The sequence below is a fragment of the Indicator indicator genome, chromosome 16 (genome assembly GCF_027791375.1).
Source record: "Indicator indicator isolate 239-I01 chromosome 16, UM_Iind_1.1, whole genome shotgun sequence".
NCBI lineage: Eukaryota > Metazoa > Chordata > Aves > Piciformes > Indicatoridae > Indicator > Indicator indicator.
Genome location: NC_072025.1, coordinates 11,898,388 through 11,923,368, shown reverse-complemented (window position 1 = coordinate 11,923,368; position 24,981 = coordinate 11,898,388). Strand labels below are relative to the sequence as shown.

Below are 24,981 nucleotides of genomic sequence, written 5' to 3'. Positions count from 1 at the left end.
TAGAAAAGTGCACAAACTGAACAGAATCTGCGTGCTTTGTGCAGCCACATGTTTTACAATTGAAGAGGACTGATTAAAAGAAATTAAACCCAAGTGCGCACAACTGATTAGTTTATATCTGAGCTAGGGCTGGAGTCCTCTGAAAGACGAAAACTGAAGCCCTCAAAGTAAACCTTCCAGTATTGCACAGGACTGGGTGTCACCCTTTGTGATGTGAAAAAGAGCAAAGAAGTAGGGCTTAGCGAATTAACGCCATATTCTTAAAAGCATGTGCATCCTTAAATCTATTGCAGTGTATGGAAATTAGGTATTTAATTAGACTGAAAATGTAACTATATTTTCCTAATCCACTAAACTACGTAGGCCTGATTTCTCCTGCTTACATTCCATATGAGCTGTATAAGTACCCTCAGCTCTATCTTCTGTCAGTGAAAACAGAAGGCTGGGGAACCATTTATCCCACCCAAGATCCAGATTGCCCTGTGGTACCCATTTCTCTGGTGACTAGAGAGGAACCTAAAGCCTCTAGCCTAATGAAACCAGCTGGCTGCTATGCTACACTGTCTAGGGCATGTCTAAAGTCTCTTCTCTAAGAAGATCTGTGAAATACTCAGTCCAGGTGCTCCGCTTGTTCAAAGTGGCGTAGCGCCTTTGGAACTGATGGAGGTTTGGATCAGCTGAGGATGGTGCCTCTGACCAGAACCATGCTCTCAAAAACTCTTCTTTGAAAATCACTGCACATTTCTACTCCGCCAGGTACTGCGGAGGTCGCTGCCGCGCATGAGCGAACCGTTGAGTATTAGACATAGACACAACACAGCACAATCAGGGTCTCTGCTGTCCGTTTTTGAAAAGGCAGCATGCAGATTGTGGTTTATTTTGTATGGCATCAGCTGTGCACAGAATCTTATGGATTCAAGTGAAGGTGAGCAATACCTTTTATGGACTGAAACAGATACTGGTCATTAGAAATTAAAGTAAACCTGAGAAGTCAACATGAAACCAAAGAAAGGTTTGGACAAGGAATCCTATAGCTGGGTCTGCTTTTAGTGACATTTTGTCAGTCAGTTTTTAATACATTGTCAAGGGTTAGGGCTGGGCTGGCCACTAAGTAAATGACAGCCCCTCTTCATTCCTAAAGAGAAGAGAAACAGAATAATTGAGAGTTCAGAACTGGGAAACTAAAACTAATGCAAATAATAAGATTAAATATTATGCAAATATATACAGAATCAATTTGAACCCACCCCCCTGATGGCAATTAGTCATCATTGACACTGATGCTGTGGCAGAAGTCCCAGGCTGGACTCAGTGACAGACAGGAACTAGATTCAGGAACTCATGGATGAGGATCACAGGCAGAATGGGCAGAGTCTTCCTCTGATGCCAGCCATTGAAGAAAAAGAACATGACCCTCATGATCCCTCAGCTTTATACCAAATAAGGCATTCACGGCATGGAATAGTCAATTTAGGGTCACCTAAACTGTCTGCTCCTCCCTGCAGCTGCAGCCTTTTACTCTGCATCCCCAACACAGTACAAGAGATTTAGGAGTGACCTTGGTCTGCACACCAATCCTTGGTACTAACTAGAAACACTGAGCCTATCACTACTAAAAGCAGACACTGCTTGTGAAAACATGCTGCTAATTTCAGAAAGTGCAGCAACTCAGAAGAGACTAAGCTGAAAAGTAAAATCCCTGAACAGAATTAGTTCTGTTCTATATCAAACCAGGACACAGATTTCCCTGGTGTTCAGCCTGCCATCAGAACAGCTAATCCACCTTCCATCTCATAGCCTCAATAACTGTGTTTATGAAGTTTCAAAGAGGACACAGTGAACCTTCTACAAGGAATCTCCTCCACTGTCAGCTGCTTTGCATTATCAGTCCTTATCTATTTTTTTCAGAGAGTGTCAGCAACTCTTGCTGACCCTTTGTGGATTCTCTGCACCCTGGCTTTGTCCTCTGCATAGCATTTCAATAACATCATCCATGAACAGGTAGTAGATTCAATTCACTTACAAACCATCAAAAGTGCTTGAAAGAAACACTGACATTTTCCAGTGCACTCATAGATCACACTACAGCAAGAACCTTCCAAGTTGTTAAGACACAGCAGACCAACATTAATGGTTGTCCAAAATCCATATAAAATATCTTAAAACTTTAAAAAAAAAAAAATCTTGGGCTATTAGTCCCAAATAACTGTGGGTTAATAAAATGTAACAGAAGAGTCAACTGTGGGTTTTCAACTGCATGGTCATATTTTTAATCTGAGCTTTACAAAATTGTGCAAAGCTGTCCACTCCATTTACAGGCTTTTTTTTCCCTTTAAATGTTGTAGCTTCTAAGCAACTCATACTATTTGTTACAACTTCAGTTTCAGCAGATTCCTTTCTTTAGAGGCTTCCTGTACAGTTCTATCTGGCCTTTAGCTCAGGACCAACCTCTTCAGGTGATACTTTTTTTTTCTTCTAGTTGCTTTGGCAACTTCTTAAGATATGTTTCACTGTAGATTAATAAACTACACATGGCTGATGGGACTGTTAGAAATTTACAACAGGAAAAACTCACCGACCCAAAATCATGTAAGGGGCAGTTTCTACCACCACTACTCATATGGAATAGTACCCTTCTCTGTTAGGCATCCTGCTGATTGAACATGATGAGGGTGAAGGTTGCTGGCTTATAATGTGTATAAGAAAATGCTGCCAGATGGCTTTAATTTGAGCCAGATTGTGAACCCCCCACTCAAAGTGGGGAACAGTTACTCTGCTGGGACTGCTCAAGTAACTGCAATCTGGCTTTCTGAAAATAAACCAGGGGACGAGTCATTGCTGGATTTGGTGACCCATTTAGCAGACACCTGCTTCAAGATTATGGTAACTATTGGTTTAAAGTGATTTTTTCCCCAGAGGAATACTAGCTTTAGCAACTAACCTAAACCATTCAGTGCCTGTACCTAAGCTGTGGTATACCTCAGAGGCCTGCATTCTTCAGGCAGCTGTATGTGATCTCCTTGGGGCAGCCACATCTCTGAGGCTCATTCCAAGTAAACCACAATTTTGTGGAAGGTTGGAATAGGTATCTGGACCCTCAAGCTCTTAGGTCTACCAGTCTGGAGAGAACTTCTATTAGCATAACATAAGGGCACTCTCCTGATGCATGTGATAAAGCATTATGTATGCCAGAGCAGCCTGACAGAACAGCTGAAAGTCCACTTCCATGTATGCCTGTCTGTGCAAATCAAGTTGAAACTCTGTACTGAGATCACTCTTAATTCAGATTACTTGACTGTGGGAATGAAAGGCTGCTCAGGCACCATTTGCTGAAGCTACAGCACAGACTTAGAATGCTCCTTCCAGAGGACAAGCAGGAGGGCAGTTAAACAGCCAAATCCACATAGCAAATGGATATCTGCTTCTCCCATGGCAATTTCATTCCTCAGTTTAAATGTCAAAATGAGATTAAAATTTTATACATGAAAAGGAAAAATGGGTTTAAAAATACCTCATTTAAGATGGAAAAAACCCAACATTTCATGGTTAAAGAATACATTGTTTTACAGGAGAATATCCTTTTGTGGTGACACTTAGAAATACTTCATGTCCCACAATCACCACACACCAAATATTCTGTGTAACACTCAAATCTGAGCCAAAATTATGGCATCATGCACCTTAGAAAGTAATAAAGATTATTTTTCCAGAGATGTTCAGAAGCCACAAGTTCAATCCATGTGTAAACATTTGCAAAGGAGATTTAAGCTCAGGATTTTGAGTTGACCAAGGAACAACTGCAAGAAATTTATGTACCATCTGTGCTTCTCCAAACCTGGAGAACAAGTGGGCTGTACAGTGGGGAACTGTAGAAATCCTTGAGTTACCTGCCTATAAAAGAGATGCAAAGCTGATGTGTGATTCCACACATTGGAAGTCCTGGCCTACGACTTGCCCTGGCCGGTTCATACCATTTTTCTTTAAGGTATGGAATTTTTATCTGTTCAGCCTCATATACTTACAAAACTTTATGTAAGTATACAGCACCATCAGTGGAGGAGTAGAGGAGGGGAAGCTAGTCTTAAGACTAAAATAATACTTACACAGCAATTTCACGTCCCTAAACATGAGATACAATGCCAGTACAAAACATTATTTGCAACTATCACTTAAAACTACTGACAATTTATATTCAACCACAGAGAAAATTCATAATATAGTAAATTATGTTAATAGTAATTATCATGCAAATCATTCACCCACAACACTAATGTTTTATTAGGAAAGTTGATGGTAAAATGTGTGCAAAGGAAGAAAGATATCCTAAACGTTATGGTTCTTTCCTCATGTTGAACAAAGAAGTTCAACAACATTCTGAAATTCTCTGCAGAGATTACTTATTTGTTGTGTGTTTTCTCTCACATGAAGAAGCCAGGCATTGTCATTAAAATACAGTGGGAAAGCAGAGGGGAAGTAAGACAAATATTTTTGTCAAACAGCCTCTGGTTTTCCAAAGCCAACACAAAATGTAATTTGTTTAGTGTGTAACAAAAACAAACAGTGGGTTTGGATTCCTTATTTCTGTGTCTGTCTTTTTTCTTCTTTGCATATAGTTTTACAGAAATCTGTTATTTAATTTTATATTGCACATGCAAAGAGGCCTTCAGCATAACCCATTTTAATTTGCCTTATCAAATGAAATCATGGTCATGCAAGTTGAAGAGATTCTGTTCAGCAAACATCTGCAAATGCTATTCAGAGCCACCGTATAACATTTCCTTTGAGTTTCTTCTGTAGCATTTATGTATAAATTTTTTATTCTGATTTTCATTTTGGAAAAAAAAACTGTATAAACAATTCAGTTTTAGAGAGCTGTAGAATTTTGTTTTACAAACCAGCTATAAGGAGTATAAACATCTGTAAGTTTATAATAGTCTTGCATTGCTTCATGAAGGGAAGAGGCAAGGGGACAGCAGGGAAGATTTACAACCTTGTAGCTACCCATGAAAATGTTGCAGAGTGCAGGTACATGGCTCAGTGTATTCCCCATGTACATACAGCACAGAGTTATCCTAACTCTTCCTATGGAGATAAAGACCTGGATTAAGATATCATATTCCATCCTGGGACCCTCTGGCAGTGTAATTAGGCAGTAAGATAGTTTCATACTTTCCTACACCACTCAAGTGCAGAACAGGTTATATAGATTGAGGACCTGGTCCTCAGTCAATATGTAAAGCTCACAATTGTTAGGGATATACAGATTATTTAAATAGAAGCACGCAGACAACGTTACTGATTTATATACATCAAATATGTATGTCCTCAAAAGCAGTCTTGGTTCAGCTACAAAGCAGTAGAGATATTAAGGTTACTGAATGGGAACAAGGAAGTAAGGATTGTTTAAAGTTCTTAAAGATTGTGGTCTCAATTGGAAACTTGTTATTAATATAAATTAATTATTTTATAAGTGCTCTATTATTCAGTATTATTAGTAACCCCACTACATCCATCTAGGATCTGTTCCAGGTGTGCCACTGCTCATGACTGCATGTTATAATCATAAGCAATAATATACGAGGAATATTTTAAATAGCAAATTATTCACCTCCACCAACGTTTTCCTAAAAGAAAAAAATATTGATAGTGACAGAAACTCCTTTCTCAGGAGCGACCTAGAAGACTTGCTGCCCAGTGCATGTTTTATGATATGCTCCTGAATTTATCAATTTAAAACCAGAAACACAAGCTCCATCTATGCTGGTGGTTAACACCAGTTGAGGGAGAGCAAATAGGATTAATTTTAATGATGTTGCAACCATGCAAAACATTTGGTTTTGTTAGAGCTATTGCCTAAAAAGGAAGTTCCATTTAGACTTTTCCCTAGAATAAAAAATGGGTTGTTTAGAGCTGACTCTCAAACAGCACAGGCTAATCTAAAATAGGAAGTGATCTGATACTTCTGCCATTGCTAAGATAGTTCAATCAAAATCAAAGCTTTGCACTATTTTAAAAGTTACAATGAAAATTGTGATATAAATTCTCTCACTTGCCACCCAAGATTCCGGGGAAGTTTTCTGGCAAGGCTTTCACTTGCACTGCTTATTAATACATGAACTTTTTATGCAATACAAACATTGTACACTAAACCCCACCAGTTCATGTATACTTACCATCTTGCGTGTTCTGACTAAGGATCTGAGCGCGGAGCTCCTCCAGGCTAATTCCCAGGCATTTACAAATTTCCTCTGTGCTGTAAGGCTCAGGATGTAATACCTCCTCAACAATGGTCAGCATTTCCTCTAGGCTAACTCCTAGCTTGGTTTGCACATCATGGAGTCGCACTGTTTTTTTCCAGTCCAAGCCTTTTGACTTTGAGAGAAGCTAAAATTCAAAAAATAAAACAGAAAATACTGTGCCTTCCTGATTAAAACTATTTAATTGTCCACAGGCACCTTGAAGACCTGTTTGGTCTTTTCCCTTCTTAACTGGGATACTTTCTATCAGTACAGAGCAGATAATAATTATATTTACTTATGAAAGGTCTGCAAATGACAGATATTTTTCCCTCAGATCAGACGTTGTTTGGAAAAATCTTACTGGCATTATTTGTGATATCAGATTGGTGAATTATCCTTTTCCATAGGTTTTCTTCCCTCAAGCACTTAAAAACCTTTTGCAATCACATTCAGACAATGGTTCAATACAAATGCTATGAGCCCCTAAGAAGTTTCTTTCTGTACTGTTAGAATTTGCACTAGCATTTTGACCTTTCCAATACGCTCCTGGAGTTTTCTGATTTAACATTTGCGGTTGTCGTTAAAACCTTTTCTCGTAACAGTCTTAAAAATACAATCATGGGCGTAAGATTTGTGTGGGAGAATTAACTGTAAGCTTTCTCAATCTCTAGAGTTTGAAGTAAATTTTAAGTACGTTCTTATGCAATTGAAAGGACATTTTGAAGCTTACAGGAAGGTTATGACATGTTAGTCTGCTCTGTTCCTGCGTGACTGCTATGATGCTAATTAGTTATAGATGTATCTGGTTCTCCCACTCCAGGCAATGATATCATGCTTTATGTATCTTTCTGATGGTTTGGCAATTGACTGTAGTTACTTCAACGTACCAGAATCCTAAAAAGAAATGTCAAAGTGGTTTTTCTCTGGAAGGTTGCTACATTTGTTGATGATCTCATGTGCCTAATGAAAATAGTTGAGTAGAACAGCTTTTCTCATTAGGTGGCCATTTTTTAATGTTATGTTATAAAAGGATAGTAAGTGGCCATCATGGGATCCTACTGACATACAACCTTTAGTTTTAACAGATTACTACTCAGTAAACCACAGATTAGCAGGTACATACTAACGTTGTTTTACTGTATCCTTAGGTACCTGGCATACCTCCTCTTCTGCATCATTTGAGATGAAAGCTTCTAAATATACCAGATCAGGCTGTATGTTTGCAGAGAGTTTAAACCAGTGCAGCCAGACCAGGGAATGAAATACTTTTCCTATTAAAATCACCATTAAAACTTCTACTCATCAGGGCCAAGATTTCACCCAGTATGTTTGTTATTCTTTTCGACAAACTGGTTTTGAGCGTGATTGGTTTGAAACCATTCACATCTCAATACAGCAAAGCCGTTTAACTTCCTGTGTTAAAAAGATCATGAGATTTACATACATGTTGCTTTGTGTAATGTTACAGCATGAAATTTAAGCAGACGATCTGCTGCCCAACTGTGCTTCAGTCTCACTTTCCTGTTCTCCCCCAACAGTGCTTTTGCAGGGGCACTTCCAGTTTTGCTTTATTACAATATACAGAAATTAACTACTTTTGGTGCCATCTAGTGACTTGCTATGATTTATGTAAGACTTTGTAGAGGAGAACAAGCAAAATCATATGACTCTGTTACCATCTAAACCACAGTTTTGCATGTTCAGTGGCAGAGAAAGAAGCAGCACTGTCTAGTGGCTAATGCAGAACCAAGGTGAGAAACTGTTCTTGTAAGAGACCAAGTCACTTTTAGCCTGCTTTTCAAAGGCTTTGAGTACCTAAACTCCACAGCCTTTATGTAATTGTATTTTAGCTTACTTATTGATAAGTTAGAATAACAATTATTACTTCATTTGTTTTACTTAAATACTCATTCTCTCATGTCATTCTTGGATCTGCTTCAAGGTGCTAAATGAATTGAAATTTTTCTCCTCACACTGTAATCCTAATGGTCAGCTGCTGACTTTATTACCAAGAATTAAACAGAATCATGATTTACAAAAAAATAATGTTCTATAAGGCAACAAGCATTTTTCTACTTCCTTGTAAAATAAATGATCCCCTGCAGAAATATGTCCTGTGTATTGTCACATTTGTTCCCATTTCTGTATTTCAAAGATGCTGTATTTGAGAAGAGACTGCACTGGGGTTTTAAAGGTCAAATGTTCCACCTGGAACCTGACTTCAGTCAGGCCAGTGGGCAACACATTGTTGGAATGGTCTGTACAAAAGGCGTGTACTGCTTATAGCAAAGTTTCAATTCAGCAGCACTGTTCTGGGCAAACAGGAATGTTTTTTGAAAACATCTAGCTGCAGCAGCTCAAATTGTAATGAACACAGACCAGAAATAGAAAGAAGTCCCATCTCTTTAATGTAAAAAAGTAATCCAAATACTGATCCCACAATTGGCTATTTTCTTGATGAGCTCTGACTAGACAGATTAAAGATGTGGACATTTTGCAGCTGGCTCTTAACTGCCATGATATAGTCTTTGTAGGCTTTATTGTTCATCACAGGCACAGTGGACAAATAAGTAACTTGGAGGAAAACATGCTTCGTAAATGACTGGGCAAACACAAATAAAAGAAAGTCTGCCTAGGAGTAGGTACAGCAATACTTAGCCCATATATAGCAACATCACTGTCTTACACTTTACATTTCTGGAATGTCATCTGAGCATCTTTCCACATTTAACAAACAGTAGTTGTTTAACAGCATGGCATTCCAGTTGCAGGCATTCTTGGCACTGCTCTGTAGCTGACTGAAGCAAACCACACACAGTGAAGCAGGGGAGAACACAGCCTTCACTAATGTTCGTCTCCATTCTGTGTAGCACCTACCGTGTGAGTTTCCTGAAGTATAACGGACAAATTAATTTGCCTTGGAGCTGTGTGTGTTCTGTAGAACCTAAGTGTCTTTAAACACACTGCTTAATAGAGTACAGAAAAGCCCTTGGAGGCTACAACAAAAGTAAACAAAGAAAACAAAAAAACCCCAAACACCCAAACCCCAAGCAAAAGACTGACTGTCCACAAGGCAACAGAAACGAAGAGAACCTGAGGAAGATAATTGAGGATGATTAGGAGCTCACTTGCTGTAGAACAGACTGACATTAAAATGTTCTATACTAACGCCAGCAGGGATATGTTGTGTTGGCATCTTTATTTACGTGGAGCTCTCTGCAAATAGTATGAATCATAGAATCAAGGAAGGCATTGGGTTGACATCTCCAACTACACCAAGCCTGACCCTGAACATCTCTAGAGATGGGGCCTTCACCACCTCCCCAGGTAACCTGTGCTGGTGTTCCACCACCCTCATAGGAAATAACTTCTTCCTAACATCCAGTCCACATTTACTCTTCTCTGTCACCGCAAGCCTTTGCAGACAGTCCCACTCCCAGCTTTCCTTAGGCACTCTTCAGGTATAGGAAGGCTATAAGGTCTGCCTGCAGCCTTTTCTTCTCCAGGCTGAACAACTACACCCCTCTCAGCCTATCTTCATAAGAGAGGTGCTCCAGCCCTCTGATAATTTCTGTTGTTCTCCTCTGGATCTTATCCATCAGGTCCATGTCTTTCCTGTATTGAGGGCTGTAGACCTGGACAGAGGTGAGTGTCCAGAGCAGAGTTGCACAGTCACCTCTCTCAACTTGCTGTCTTCACTTACAGTGAGCGGTACTTTGTCTCCCTAGTTCACATCTTGTGGTCCTTCAACTCAAAAGGTTTAAGGAGAGAGTATGCCAGTGAAGGCTAAGGCAAAAAAGTTGTGGAGAGCTTCAGCCTCCTCCTTGTTTGTTGTTACTAGCACACCGTTCTTGTTCATCAGGGGGTATACATTGTCTTTAATTTTCCTTTTCTAGCTGCCACACCTGTAGAAGCCCTTCTTGTTATTCATCACATCCCTTGCCAAGTTCAGCTCCAGCTGCACCCTGTCTTTCCTGACCTCACTCCTACACAACCAGGCAGTATCCCTATACTCTTCCCAAGATACCTGTCCCTACTTCAACTGCCTGTACCGTTCGTTCTTGCGTTTTAGCTTGACCAGCAGGTCTTGACTCAGCCATGCTGGTCTCTTCCCTTCCTTGATCGATTTCTTACACTTGGGAATTGAGACCTCTTGTGCTCTATGAAAAGCATCCTTAAATATCTTCTCTGTTATCCTCTTTTATCCCTAAGGACCATTCTCTAAGGGGCCCTATTGACTCACTTCAAGAGCTGGAAGTTTGCTTTCCTGAAGTTCAGGGTCCTGACTATGGTCCTTGACTAACTTGTATCCCTTAGGGGTGTGAACTCCAACCATGTGTGATCACTGCAGCCCAGGCTACCTCCAGTCTTGACAACCCTGATGAGCTCACCTGCACTGATGACCAATAGATCCAGTATCACATCCCCTTGGGCAGAGCTGTCTATTTCCTGTCTGAAGAAGTTATCATCAAGGCACTCCAGGAGTCTCCTGGATTGCCTACAGCTTGCTATGTTACATTTCCAGCAGATGCTGGGGTGGCTGAAATTCCCCAGCAGGACAAGAGCCTGTGAACGCCAATTCTAGACTGACCTAAAGCAGAAAGGGAAAAAAAGCTTACCCTAAGGCACTTTACCAAGGAGACTTTCTTTTAAAGCATTATTGCCAGGCCCAGCATGTTATTTCCTAGTTTCATTAGCTTAATGGTGCTTAAAAGACTTCCCTGCTTCCACTTACATACATGGTCTCCTTCAGCCCACTGTACCCTGTTCCTAAAAACACTCTTTTCCTGGCTCAATGAATTTTTACAGCATGTGCAACTTTCCATGTGTGTAGCATATGTTTTAAAATGGACAGGTGTAGGTTGTTAGTCTTCTGAAAATCAAGCATCTGCTAAAAGTACCTTTTCAGAGATTGCATCATAGCTAACAGGAATGTAAAAAAAAATTCTCTCTCCTTACTATCTTTTCAGTTTCCTGCACAGGACCAATAATATAAAGCAAAATAGAAAAGTGTGATTCAATTTACAAAATCTGGTATACAGAATGGTACTTTGAAAGGTCTTATAACAATGAACTCATTGTAGTTTGCCTTTTAGAGCAGGTAAGCTGTGAAGGCTTTCTTATGCAAAAACATTTCCAAAAACTTTTTGTGAATGACATAGTTAATTAACTATCCTAAATTAAAGGTTTATCAGTTATGCCAGAACCAACATGCAGACAGGTCCTTCATTTTCTTAATGGTGTAAGAATGTTTTATTAACCTCAGTGACACAGCTTAAACTATGGTCATTGATTATTTTTACCATATCTTATATGGATCTAAAATGCAGCTATGATCTTTATACTTAAGTTTAAAGCCCATCTAAAATGTCATCTGAAGTTCAGCTTCCCAGTAAGATTGCATTTTGTATTACATTTTGTCAGTATCTGATCATGTTAGGAAAAAGTTCTTCACAATGAGGGCGGTTGAGCACTGGAACAGGTTGCCCAGAGAGGTGGTTGAGGACCCATCCCTGGAGATATTCAAGATGAAGCCTGACAGGCCTCTGGGTGACCTGATCTAGTTGGGGTTGGACTAGATGACCTTTAGAGGGCCCTTCCAACCCAGATGATTCTATGATTGTATGATCTCTTTTTTTTTTTTTTTTTAATTAGCATTAGCTAGGGAAATTTTTCATCGAACTATGATGAAAAATGCTCAAAGTACTTTTGAGTACTGCCTAGATTTTGGCTAAATGTTTTGGGGCAAGGGGCTTCACACTGCAGTTTTTAAAACTTTCACCTAGACTTTGTGACTGAAATTCTGTTCTTTCATACAGCACGCTATGTCAGGGATAATTGCTTGCTCCTTGTATAATGTAATCAACAAAAATTCCACTGTATTCCTCTGACAAACTCAAATCAAACCCTACAGCTACATATTCCTAAATGTCTGGTCTACAAAATCCAGAATTCAAGTGGAACTTAGATTTTTCATGTTCAAATTCCATCCATTTTAGAGATAATTCCAAGCTGTAAACTAGCAGCACAGCCCAAATGTTGGGGTTTGATGCAAGCCAGTTTTCAAACTTTGCACTGACATACATGCTGCTATTCAGCATTTCCAGTATTACTTCCAGGCCTCCAACTAGGAGCTTTGATGTCCTCTAAATCCTAGAAAATGCATATCTATTGCCATTTATACATATAAACATGTGACCACACTGGTTGCTTTCCATTATTTGTCATTATTCAGCTTTAATTAGAAACAGTCTACCTTATTAACTGAGAATATTTTTTGCTGAAAAATAACTTATTTCTTCCATTGAATTATAATCAAAAATTGAATAGAACTAAATCACATAATCTTCTATTTAAGGGCACAGTCCTTATACTTCCATTTAACTCAGTAGTTTTGTTTCTGCGGAAATGGAGGTGTCTGGTTCTGGAAAGAAAAATGCTACTTAAAGTAGCACCTAGCCAGGTGTTAAAGACATGACTGGTCAGAAGTGGAGAAAAGCACATATTTAGATGAAGGTTTTGTTAGAGTTTGACATAAGCCATACATTACCTTTGTAGCCAGACGACACTCCATTACCCTAATATTGTAATGAGAAGTTGCTGCTTTATTCATTTCAACACAACTGTTAGCAATAACAAACACTGCTCCACTTGGCAGTCTAACATCAGTTGCCCTCAGAGGACTGAACTCTATCAACTTGGCCTATTGAAAGAAAAATGAAAGGTTAGTTTTAATTTACTGCTAGCTAACAGTGCACTTAGTTCTATAAATCAAATGCAAATTTGCATGTTTTCTCTCTTGAAAATCCAGGGACAGTTAAAGAAACTGACATGAAACAGTGTGAAGAAAGGTTTAACCTCATCAGCCAAGTTACACATACATTTCAAACCTTTCCCTTATAGTTGCATTTTAAAATGTTTCCATTAAGTCTGTGGGGTTTTTCAGCATTTTACAGAACCCCACCTAACCTATTTTTCTTGCCTATTTAAGACAACAGTTTTTCTTTGATCTACTGAAGAGTACCAGGCCTGACTGAAACTCATGTGCATGCCACTAGAAACAAGGGGCCTCACATTCCCTTCCCCTTCACTAATATCCACCTCCCCCTTAGTTTTCTGATTTCCTACTAAATCAACGTTATTTTGCTGAGGTACAAAATAGCACCAAAATTTTAGGACTGAATGGAGACAGTGATCATGTTACATACAGACAATCAAATAGAAATGAAATAACACTCTATGTAAGAAAGTAGTTAGTCTCCTTCTTTCTGAGATGAGTCTGCCTTGCTTCACAGATGCCTGACACAGGCTGCCTAAGATGTTCCCAACATTTGTGACCTTTTCATGGAATAAGCTAGGCATCCATTAATTAAATAATTCAGGATGTAATGTAATCAAGAGATTAAATTCACATCTGGTTTTTCATTGGGATAAGTTGTAAATCATGTGCCCTGCTTTGGCTTTTTAGAATAGACTGGAACTCTGTAAGCAGGGTTGTCTTACTGGTTTTGGCATTGTTCAGCCTCAGAGAGTTCCTTGAGCAGCTAGAGTGCTAAATAAACAATGACAAATCTGCTTGTACATTATGTACAGCATGTGTGTTACTCCCTGCCACTGAGATTCTGGACCAGATCACAAAGTTACTATCAAGACAGAGAAACTTGCTTACATTTCAATAGACCCTTTAAGAACTGCTACATTAGATCAGAATGTACCACTAAGCTGATCCACCGTCCTGTTTCTGACATTAGCCATAAATGGATATTTAGGGAGAATATAAAAATAGGACATATACATACAAAGCAATCTTTTTTGGGGGTGTATTTTTCTAATTTACTATAAGCAAAGATTATAGCAGTTATACTTACCCTGGGAGAAACATCAGGCTATTATGTTTAATAGCTACAAATAGGCTAATACTCCATTAGTATACCCAAGAAGTTCTTTTGTGAACCCTTTATAAACTTTTGCCTTCCACAATGTTCGGTATTTCTCAATTTAACAATGAATGTTTTGGAAAAAAACAAACAAACTTCCTTGTTTGTTTTTAACAAGCTGCTTGCTAATGTCATTGTGTTTCTATTAGTTCTTCAGTTATGAAAACCACTGACTTCTCAATTTACCTTCTCTTACCCATTAAGGGGTTTTACAGAGCTTCCAAACATTACTCTCGAAGATACTTGTTTTCCAAGCTGAAAAGTTTTAAATTATTCAGTCAATGCTCATATAAAAAAATAGCTTTGATCAACCTCAGTGTCCTTTACTGTACTTTATTCATTATAGTATATTTTTTTGAGATGGGAGGCCAGAACTGCGTTCAGCTGCAAGTACACTGAAGCAAGGATATTTTCTGGTTTGTTCAAAATTTCTATTCTGTTCTTTTCTAACATTGTCTTTGCCTTTTTGATCGTCATCTCTATATACCAGACAAACCTTGACTTTGATGATCATCTCTGTGTGTGCCAGGAAAATACGCTGCTTCCTTCAGCATTCATGTGGCTGTGTGTTTACTACTAACTGTATGAAGTGTGAAGGTGAGGTGTAGAGTAAGTACACATCATGTGAAATTGAAAATACATGCCTCATGATGGAATTAAATGTTTGGTATAATTCTAGGAAATAGTTCATTTTCTATATAAACTTATCTAAGATATAGCATTAAGGAACAAAAACTATAGAGGTATGACATGACAGTTATAAGGAAAGTAAAGGCAGCTATGAAATACTACATTAATTGCAATAAAACTATTTTGATACATTTAGATTTGCACAGCTGCAGTCCTGTGTACCTTCTTGGACAGTAGGTGAAATCCACTGTAGACTTCACTGACTGTTTGTCATTGTTAGTCTACCTTCTGTCATTATGTTTAAGGCAGCTTAATGTCTTCTACATCAGAAGCCAGCCACAGAATTGCCTGGAATTAGCAAAACTGGGGAAAAAATCTCCATTGTCTTTGCAACTGAACCTGGCAAAACTTTCTAGAACTGTTTGGTTAGAAGAAGTTTCAAGAAAGCATTTTTGCAACAATTATCCCATTTGCACTGAATACAAGGCATACAGACCATTCAGATTTCATTATATGGAAGTGTTGTAAGTTCAGTCAGTAATCAGCAAAACAGTGTGGAACGTGGTGCTCTTCTAGAGTGCGTCTTTCCCCACATCTTTTCTTTCCTTCTTGACATTTCTCTTTTTCATCCTCTTACTCCTTCAACCTTGTCATCCTCAACTGTGCACAACTGCTTCCTTTGCACACCAATGGTGCTGATACTGCTTACTAGGGTATACTCGTTTCTTATTTTTCTGCTAGATTCCTATGAAGTTGTTTTGTTTACGTAAGTTAATATTGCATTGTTAGTTTACATGACAAAGATCCACATACAGTTCCTTCTTCTGCCAGAAAAGAGATAGACTGGTCCATTCCTCCACCTTCTGTGCCAATGTAACGTTCACTCTTTGTGCAAATTTCTGCAAGTTCCACCTGAAAAGAATGTTAACATGAACCTTCAGCCAAGGTTAAGGATGATACTTTTATTCTGCTAACATATGGACCAGTGACAAAACAAAGGACTAATGATAGAGCTCTGAAACCATTGTCTCTCACACACCAAGCAATGTAAGCTGGTAACAACCAGGATGCCACATGACCCCTTTTTTCTTTAGTTCTGAAGAAAAAAAAAAGAATCAACTATCCAGCCTCCACTGGCCCCAGTATAGCCAGTTGCTTTTCAGAGTATACTTGTTTAGATGCTTAAGTATTGTAGCTGTCCTCCTCCCATGCTGAGTCAATCTATGCATCTTGGTAGCTTACGGCAAGATGGAAAGTTTTTACTTTGGACTATTTCAATTTACTGAATCCATTTAAAAAATTACGTATTGAACTTAACTCAGAAACCCTTTCTCACTGTAAATATTCTAATCAGTGGTGTCTGTTGTTTCTTCTTGATATACTGTACTCTGCTTACAGTGTTTATCTAAACTAATTTGTAACTATATGTGATCTGCATTCTTTTGTGACATTTTAGGCGTATCGTTGTGCATTCGGATACCTGCAGGTCAGAGGATACTATGGGAGGGTGGAATATCACTGTTGTAACTGCCCAAAATAGTAATTTAAAGCTTTCAGCCATCAGATAAAAGTAAAACGAAGTAAAAACAAACCACAAGAGAAACCTTGGAGAATGGTTGAAGAACATAGACTAGTAAAAAAAAAAGTCAAAAAGAAAACATCTGTGTCTACCTACTATAAACCCCTACCAGTGTGTTTCTCTAAGCACAGGGTAACCACAGGGAAGATAGGAGAACTACTTCAGAAAAGCCAGTCTGTTTCTCAGTCTGGTGGCAAATGCAGATTTGGATTTCATACCAAGGGTGTAGCATCACAGGATTGAAACAAGCTAACCAGCAAGGCAGGGACATTAGCCAGCACACAACTGTAAAAGGCAGCAGACAGAAGCAGTAAATCACCTTGCTAAGAGAGAGGCATGTGCATGCACATGGCACCACAAAGTTGTAAAATTGGTGCTTAGATTAATGTAACCAGGCTGAGCTGTTTGCAAATGCACCACCAATCAATTAACTTGTGATGCAGTTGTGGCCAATAAACCTTAGGCTGATAAGGAGAAGTTATCAAAGAACTCTCCAACTCTGAAGACTGCATCTCTTTGATCAAACATGGTAAATAACCACTCACAAGAAAACAACCATTAATGAGAGAACATAGAAGGTATGATCAGCAAAAATGCTCTCCTTTTCTGTACTGCCTTTGTGCATTTTAAAGATTAGCTGGAACAGAGATAATGCTGCTTTTCCTTTTCTTGAGAGTTACAGGCACATCACAAATTTTGATGTTCTCTCTAACAAAAGCCATGTCCCAGTGCCTGACTTTTGCTGAAAATCAGGTTCATCAAAATTCATTTTTCTTCCCTTGTCCCACACCTACTCCAAGCAGACCTATTTCCAGTTTGAACCCTAGGCCTCTTTATGACATTTCAGTATCCAGCAACTGTGTGCCCCTGCTCCACTACAAGTTGGAAATAACTCTGAATAAAATGCTAACGAGTGTAGTGATGTTTTTTCCCCACCCATTTAATGCTGAAATACTCGGCAATAGCTCCATAGTTGAGAAGTACAAGCCTCCACACAGAGCATGTCCAGATGCTCACTCCTTCCACACATAAGTCATGCCCATCTACAAACAGCTGCTGCTGCCATGTGAAAATGCTGCTGTGTTTCAGCCAGCTCTGCTTGAACCTGCCTTTCAATCCTCTGAGAATAGAGCAATACAGCATCTCTGATTTTTGTAGCCACTGACAGAAGACATCACACTGGAGTTCATAAATATTACTCACTGGCAGCAACAGAAACTTCTCACTGGCTGAGAAGATCACACTAATACACTGGTCATGCATAAATAGGAGATGTGGCTATGCAAACCTGGCCTGAAGCACAACTCCTGAGGTACTTGCAATCTATATTCTACTCTTGGGCACAGCTGCCTGAGGTATTATTTCATCTGCAATTGCCAGATAAAGCTTTGCCAAGTCAGAAATTAAGCATTTCACCCTTCACTTAGTCTGGCTGCATGTCATCTCAATATACACATCAGCTACTGCTTGATTGCTTAAATCGTTTAGACTTTATGAGCCTGGGCTTATTAAATAAATATCAGGAGACGTCTTGCAGAGGAGGAATGTTAACAATTAGGACACTGCCACTCCCCTGTCCCTTTACATGGTCTGGTGAATTGTGCCTTGTTAAGCACTGGGCCTTGCTTAGTCCCAGCTCACCAGCTGTCCAACTGCATATGCTGGACTAACAGGCCTGTTTGAGCTTGAGCAACTTTTGTTTTGAAACTTAGCAAGGATTGGCAGGACCACCAAGTAGTAACTGGCAAGGGTTGAGAAGAACCCTTTCCACAAGACAGCCCAAGGCATCCCTGAAACATTATTTGGTTTCTAATTTAAACAGGCCCTTGCTGACACAGGCTGGCCTTCTAATACTAGGATGAGAAGCACGTGAAGGGAGAAAAATCATCATCTGTATAGAAAGCAGTTTGTACTTACTACTGAGACAAATGGGCAAATGTTTGCTTTTTGCTAAAACCAGTGAGAGGGCAAAGTTCAAAGGGACTGAGTTGTAGCACTGGAAATTAATGTGAAGACTAAACTGGAGAGCCTTGTGTACATATTTGATACTTGGGTAAGGAAGGTCATATGACTGAAACAGCAAACCAAATGTCAGGAGGTCTGGGCTCAATTTCTAGCTCCACATTAAATTTGCCATTCAGGGAAAGTCCCTTTAATTCATCATCGCTCCATTTCCTTAGTAAAATGAGGAGTATTTTTCCCTTCTTTGTAACTGTAACTGCTACGGGATTCCTAAATGCTAATGCAATAACTATGTGTGACTTCATTACTAGAATATGAAACAAAATTAATTTTGCTACCTAAGTCCTCTGAATTTAGGCTTCCACCGACAATCTCTCTAAGGGAAAAAAAGCTAGAATCATGTAGTAAATGGAAATAACTTTTGCTTATCTCAGAGCAATGCCTTGTTTCCATTCAATCTGCAACGCTCAGAAGCTCATTAGGGCAGGGACTGTTTGATTCACCTGTTATTTATATCTCTCTGTAATGTATGTCTCATCTGTAAAAACACAGAGCTTCTCAGGACTCAAATTTCACTGCACAATTTGGCAACATCTCAAATGTATGTCTGAACAATACCTAGGCATGCATCTCCTCCTTCCTCCTGGCTGCACTGTAGTTCTAGCACAGAAGTAACTCAGAGCATTCTCATAGCCATATTTAGGGGGACCACACCACAGGCTACACCATAGCACCACCTGCCAAGCAGGTAGGGCAGAGGGGTACAGCCATTCCTTGGAAGGGCTCTAAGTACAACTGTTACGCATATCAAATAAACAATATCACCCCTACTGAGTTATGAAGAAGTCCTAAAGAGGCTTTCTTGTAGAGCTAGGTGAAAGCAGATACTTGTTCTTTGTGAAGCACCATGAGAAATATGCCAAAAGCATAAACCCCTTCCATACATAGACAGTTCCATCCCACGTGCTCTGATCTGTACGGGAGATCCCTTCAAGCCAACCACAAAACATAACTAGTTCTACACACCCAAGACTCATTAGCATGTTTTTTCCTTCCCCGAAGCAGTATTTCAAAAACACTAATAAATCATAATTTGTCTTAATGGAATATTGCATACTTTACTTTCAAAGTATTCCTATAAGGCTGCTCTTATCTTCACTTCAGAGACAACACAGATATTAACATGATTTGTTCAAAGTTGTGTGAATCAGCCACAACGCTGAAATGAGAACAAACCCCTCCCTATTTCCAGTGTTGTGGCTTATTTCTCTAAAGCATACGGTCACAGGGAGACCTTTGTAGTGTGATTTTAAAATATTTTTAAGATTATGGTAATGACACTAAAAATTAAAATAAAAACGGATCTGAACAGTAACATAATAAAATTATGGAATCACTAAGGCTGGAGAAGACATTTAAGGTCATCAAGTCCAAGTGTAACCCAACTAGCATGACCACTAAACTATACCCTGAAGCACCACATCTACATGCTTCTTGAACCCCTCCAGGGATGGCAGCTCCACCACCTCTCTGGGCAGCCTGTTCAAATGCCTCACCATTCTCTCAGTCTAAACCGCCCCTGGCACAACTTAAATCCATTTCATGTTGCCTTATTGCTAGTTACTGGCCTCATTACAACATCATTTCAGGTAGTTGTAGAGATTCTAGGAAAAAAAAATGAGATTAATAAACAATTGTCAATTGTTCTGTCATGTAGCTGTGCTACTACCCTCTGAATTTTGGTACTGTTGTTCCAGGAAGTTGTTTCAGCAGGACCAGCCAGACCAAGTCTTCATATCGCAGACAGTAGGTCCTAAGCTGTTATCTATGCTGTTAAACAAGCAAAATGATATATTTAGCATAGCAGTTAAAATAGTAAAGCTGAAACATCAGGAGATGTTTCTTTTGTGAAGCACCATGAGAAATATGCCAAAAGCATAAACCCCTCCTCAGTGCCCCCTCCTCCCCCAAAAACCAAAACAAACACAACCTATGCAAGAAACGAAGTGCATGGAAGTGCATACAATGCCTATGAATAAGCAAGGGGCTGTCAGCTAGCTAAAATTCATGAAAAGACTTGGGTGAGCATAAAAGCATAGACTGTGTTAATACAAAAGAAGCCTTTGTGGGTCAAACCAATGCCCCTTCTAGTTCTGTATCTCATACCTGAAAGGGAGCTCTTAGTATGGACTAAAGCTAGATGATACTTCTCCAGAATGTTATTTTTTGATAAAGAGTTTTCTGAAGTGAATGTGAATTCTGCACACTTTAGTTACCAGTAATTTCTTATGTATGAACTTCTCTGGATTCCCTTTTAACATGCAGAACATCCAGTAACAAGGATGTCTGCAACTTGTCAGGTGAAGAACCATCTCTTTTGTTGATTGTTAACATGCAGCTTACTAACTTTATTTAATACCTTCTTGCTCTCATAATGTGAGAGGCAAAGAACAACTGATTTCTATTCACTCTGATTACATTCACTGTTTATGGACCTCTATCACTTCCTCCTTCAAGTGCCTTTTTCCTGTCTTACTTTACAGAGGTCATTCTGTACCTCTGATCATCCACGTGGCTTTTTCCTGAATCTCTTTCAGTTAACTATCTCAGTTGATAAGGAGAGAGGCAGATTTGCAGCTTTTCCTAAAATACCTTAGAGAAAACATCACTGTGTCTTTTGCCATTTTTATGTGGCAAGTGAGCCACATAACGTGTGTTAATTAGCGTTGACACAGACACATGGTGATGTGACCTCATCCAAATTTCAGCACTAGTATTCCACTTCTTATACTGAGGCTACTGTCCTGACACTACAGTCAACTGGAGAGACTGTGACCACATTGCCAGCCACTCCTGTGCTAAGTCCCTTTGTTTAAACCTGCTTTGCAGTGGCATGGCTGAAGTAAACTGTTCCCTTCTGCTGACTGTAGTGAGGTCTATAAAAATGAGTAGTAGCAAGTAGGGAGGCTGAGATGGAAACAAAAATCTAGTTAGACCAGCAATACCCTGAGCTACTTTGTATGTACAACCAGACTGTTCAGCCTCTGAATGTGGGAGAAGGATGAGCATAACATGACAGTAGTAGTAGTAGCTAGTAGATGAGTTAAACCTTGAAGCCTCCCTGGTGGTCTGTCAAGAAACACTAAATACTGCCGTTTTGAAAGCTAGCCCCAATACATACAAAGGCAAACAGAACTTTTATAGCTGCTGGCAAGGACATGTGCCAGGTTGGCTGTGCTTCCATGGGAGATGTTTAGTATCAGTGAATTACATGATCTATTAGTTTTTTGTTGTTTAGCCAACAAAAAAGATACAAGACATAAACCAATACAAAGCAACATAATTAAGAGTAGAATCTTAGTACATACAATTCACTCCCTTGCCTAATAAGAAATTAAGTAATCTATGTGAAGTAATAATCTATTTAAGGAATCTGATGCATCTCAAGGATTCCAAAACTGAACTCTTAGGTCTTAGACAACTTCAGTTGGAGCATTTGGAAAAATCTAAACCAAACAATGTGCAAAACATTCGTTTGTTTGGTTTTTATCAGACAGTTCCTTTTTAGAAGCTTACTTCTAAAGCCTCCTCAGAATGTCTCCTATTGCAGGAGGCAGCACTCACCAGTTTGTCTACTAGGCAACTGGCCCCCATGTGCATACCTAGGCTAGCCTTTGATCTAAGAGCTCTATTAACTACCTCTGCTTTTTGTTTGAAACAATTTAAGGTGCTCCCTGATAAGGAGAAAGTCAATCTTAGGTTACAAAGAAAGAAATTACTACCACTTAAATCTGTTTTATCTTTGAGCCACAAGATTTCCTATCCAGCATGCTGAAAGTCTAATCTGGGAAACGGTATTAGTGGAGATAAAATTTAGTCTGACCAAAGAAAAAGGGGTTTGATTTTTTAGTATAGTTGCCTTACATATAGTTACTCTAAACGGACAAATTTTTGGTAATAAGTATTCATCAATAACTCTGCATCATGTCACTTTGTTTGGAATTTTTAATAGAAAAAGTAGGGTTTCAGTAACATGCTACTTTTCACTGGTATGTATTTTTCTCTGCTTGTTTTTGTTTCATACTGAAACACCTAAAATTCAGGGTTTGATTTTCAACTGAGTATTTTTGGTATTTCAAAAATGTAGGGAGAACTGATGGAAGAATATTTTTCTGACTGTTTACAGGCACAATCCAACATTGTATGAGATTTGGCCACATATATCCTGATACTCCAGTGGCACAACACATGATGAACCACTCAGTACAGCTCATTTGATTCACTGTTACCCCATCATTATTCTAGTTTCTCTCAGTTCAATGTTATTGATAACGAATATGAAGGCCTAAATGTACAGAAGTATTTAGGCACCTGAAGAATAAAGTGAACAGAGGATCACTTACTAAAGAAATCCTAAAAATGGAGCATAGAGAATTATCTGAGTGAGAACAGATAAGGGAGTTTCACCTTTAATATTCTCCTTGCTCACAAAGAGGCCAAGGGCTAACTGCTCTGATTTTCACTCATCCAATGGGTCTGGACAGTATGTAAACTGTGACAGAATTTGTCCCTATATAACTGTCACTGTCAATATGTTTCATACCAGTGATCAATCCCTTTCAATCTCACATAGAACTTTAAAGAAATAAACTTGTGTAAGATTAAACCCCTTAAAAGAGTAAGACAATTAGTGAATAGGAGACAGGCAAGTATTTGTTAGTAAAACAGAATTAGTGTTGCTTAGTATTTTTTTGGAACAGCTCACCCTGCATTACCCAGAAACTTGATATAGACAAATCCAGAATGACAGCAGCTAAACTAAAGCAACCTTCTCTATAAAATGATAGTATTAATTTACATCTTCCTTGGTGGTTTTATATAAGCTCATGTTGCCCAAATTTAAACATGTTAGATTTTCTACAGCTAACAATGAAGTGATAGCTAATCTTTAAAATAACAACAAAAATTACTTTCTCCTTTAAATTTTTTTGTTCATGAAGGAAAGCTCCATAAAGAAAATACATTTGTTAATATTAATTATTTTTAGACTGTCTTTTGCAGTGCTCCAAAAGTCTCTTCAGCAGGTAAACTTAAGTATCTGGAGTACTTAAATATCTGTTGAGCCAAAAGACCTGTGTGTACATTTACTCTCTATATAGCAATAAGGTAATGGTTGCCCAATGCACATTCATTAACATTTTGGCCACTTTAATCTGGAAAGTCAGACTCAGGCTGCTGCTTCACTTTATAACAAATAATGTTGGTGATTTTATGGTGAATTTAGTGAAGATTTTCTATGAGATTCTACAGGGTTTGAGTCACAGCACACAAGGCTGAAATTGAAGAAACATTTTAGGGAAAGATGAGTATTTACAGTAAAAGGAAAATAGTCTCCATCACTTAAGGCATATTTGAAGTCTAGTTAGATGGTGATCTTTTTCCAGTGTGTAGGTGTTTTATACATACATGTAGCTGTACGAAAATAACTTCTGAAATACAAGGCACTATGTTTAATTTATTAAGGTATAAAACTATGCCCAAATTTTAAGGTTGCTTTTACCACCAGGAACATCTTTACTTTTAATATCTGGTTTTGACTATGAATGGATTACTGAAAGTTACCATCTGCTTCCAGTTTGCAAGCAAAATCCCTTCATATATGTTTTGCAAAGTAATTACGCTTACTTTTTTTTCCCAAAATGGGAAGATATTTGTCAGATAGTATCTGGATGTGCTCATAAGCACAGCAATCTTAGCTTGACTTTGTCTGCCCTCTAACATGCTCAAATAGAAGGTTATCAATTTGGTTGATGAGAGATTACGGTCTTTGATTACCATTGCCCCAAAGTGCTCTCTTTCCTCTTGATTACAGACATACATAATCAAACTTAACAAGTTAAAGAACCCTGGTTTTTAAATCCACAGGCAGAAAGGAACTTTAACGTTTTTCAGTAGTAACAGCACTTTAAAATACAATATTTGTGTACCATTTTTTTGTGTAAGTAATTAGAGTTTCTCATGTTAATAACTTGAGCATTCATCTAGTAAACATTTTTGATGCAGCAAGATTATAAAATAACTTGTATTATCAACACGTGTTATCAATGTTCAAGTCACAATATCAATGTGAATACTCACAGATATTCCTGACAGATTGCTAGATATTAAAGCACATCAGAAAAATTATTAGGAAGCAGTAACATATTCAAGTAAAGCCTTTTCCTTATTATATACAGGCTTCAGAAACACAAAAAGGATCCCAGTTGTCTATTTTCCCACTGAAATCAATGGCATTTCCAGGTCTTGTAACTGTTTAAATACAGGACAATGTCACATGTTTTGAAAATCCCAAACTCAAACCTATCTGAGCCAAAGCTTGAGAAAATTGAAGTCAATGGACACTGTGAGATTACAGATTAGATTTAAGTCTTTTATCATTCTGTCTGACTTAAATTTCTCAGTCTACATAGAGCCAAATGTAATTCAAGTTCCTGTGCTCAACTTGTCACATGAAAATGAATAAAACATATGCACTTTTCATCTATTTTTCCCAATAAGTTTGTGCACAGCTGCCCAGTCCTGAGCAACAGAAAAAATGTTAAAGAGTAGCTGAACAGAACTTAACACAACAAGA

At 38.6% G+C, this 24,981-nt stretch overlaps 1 protein-coding gene across 1 annotated transcript in view; it reads right to left on the bottom strand.

Moving 5' to 3' along the window:
- GALK2 (galactokinase 2) overlaps positions 1-24,981 on the bottom strand; it is a 50,732-nt gene that overhangs the window by 10,541 nt on the left and 15,210 nt on the right. Inside the window, exons 6-8 of the mRNA XM_054388080.1 lie at positions 15,620-15,718; positions 12,790-12,942; positions 6,174-6,384 (exon numbers count right to left, since the gene is read on the bottom strand). Of these exons, the coding sequence (XP_054244055.1) occupies positions 6,174-6,384; positions 12,790-12,942; positions 15,620-15,718 (463 nt within the window). The remainder of the gene's footprint in view (positions 1-6,173; positions 6,385-12,789; positions 12,943-15,619; positions 15,719-24,981) is intronic.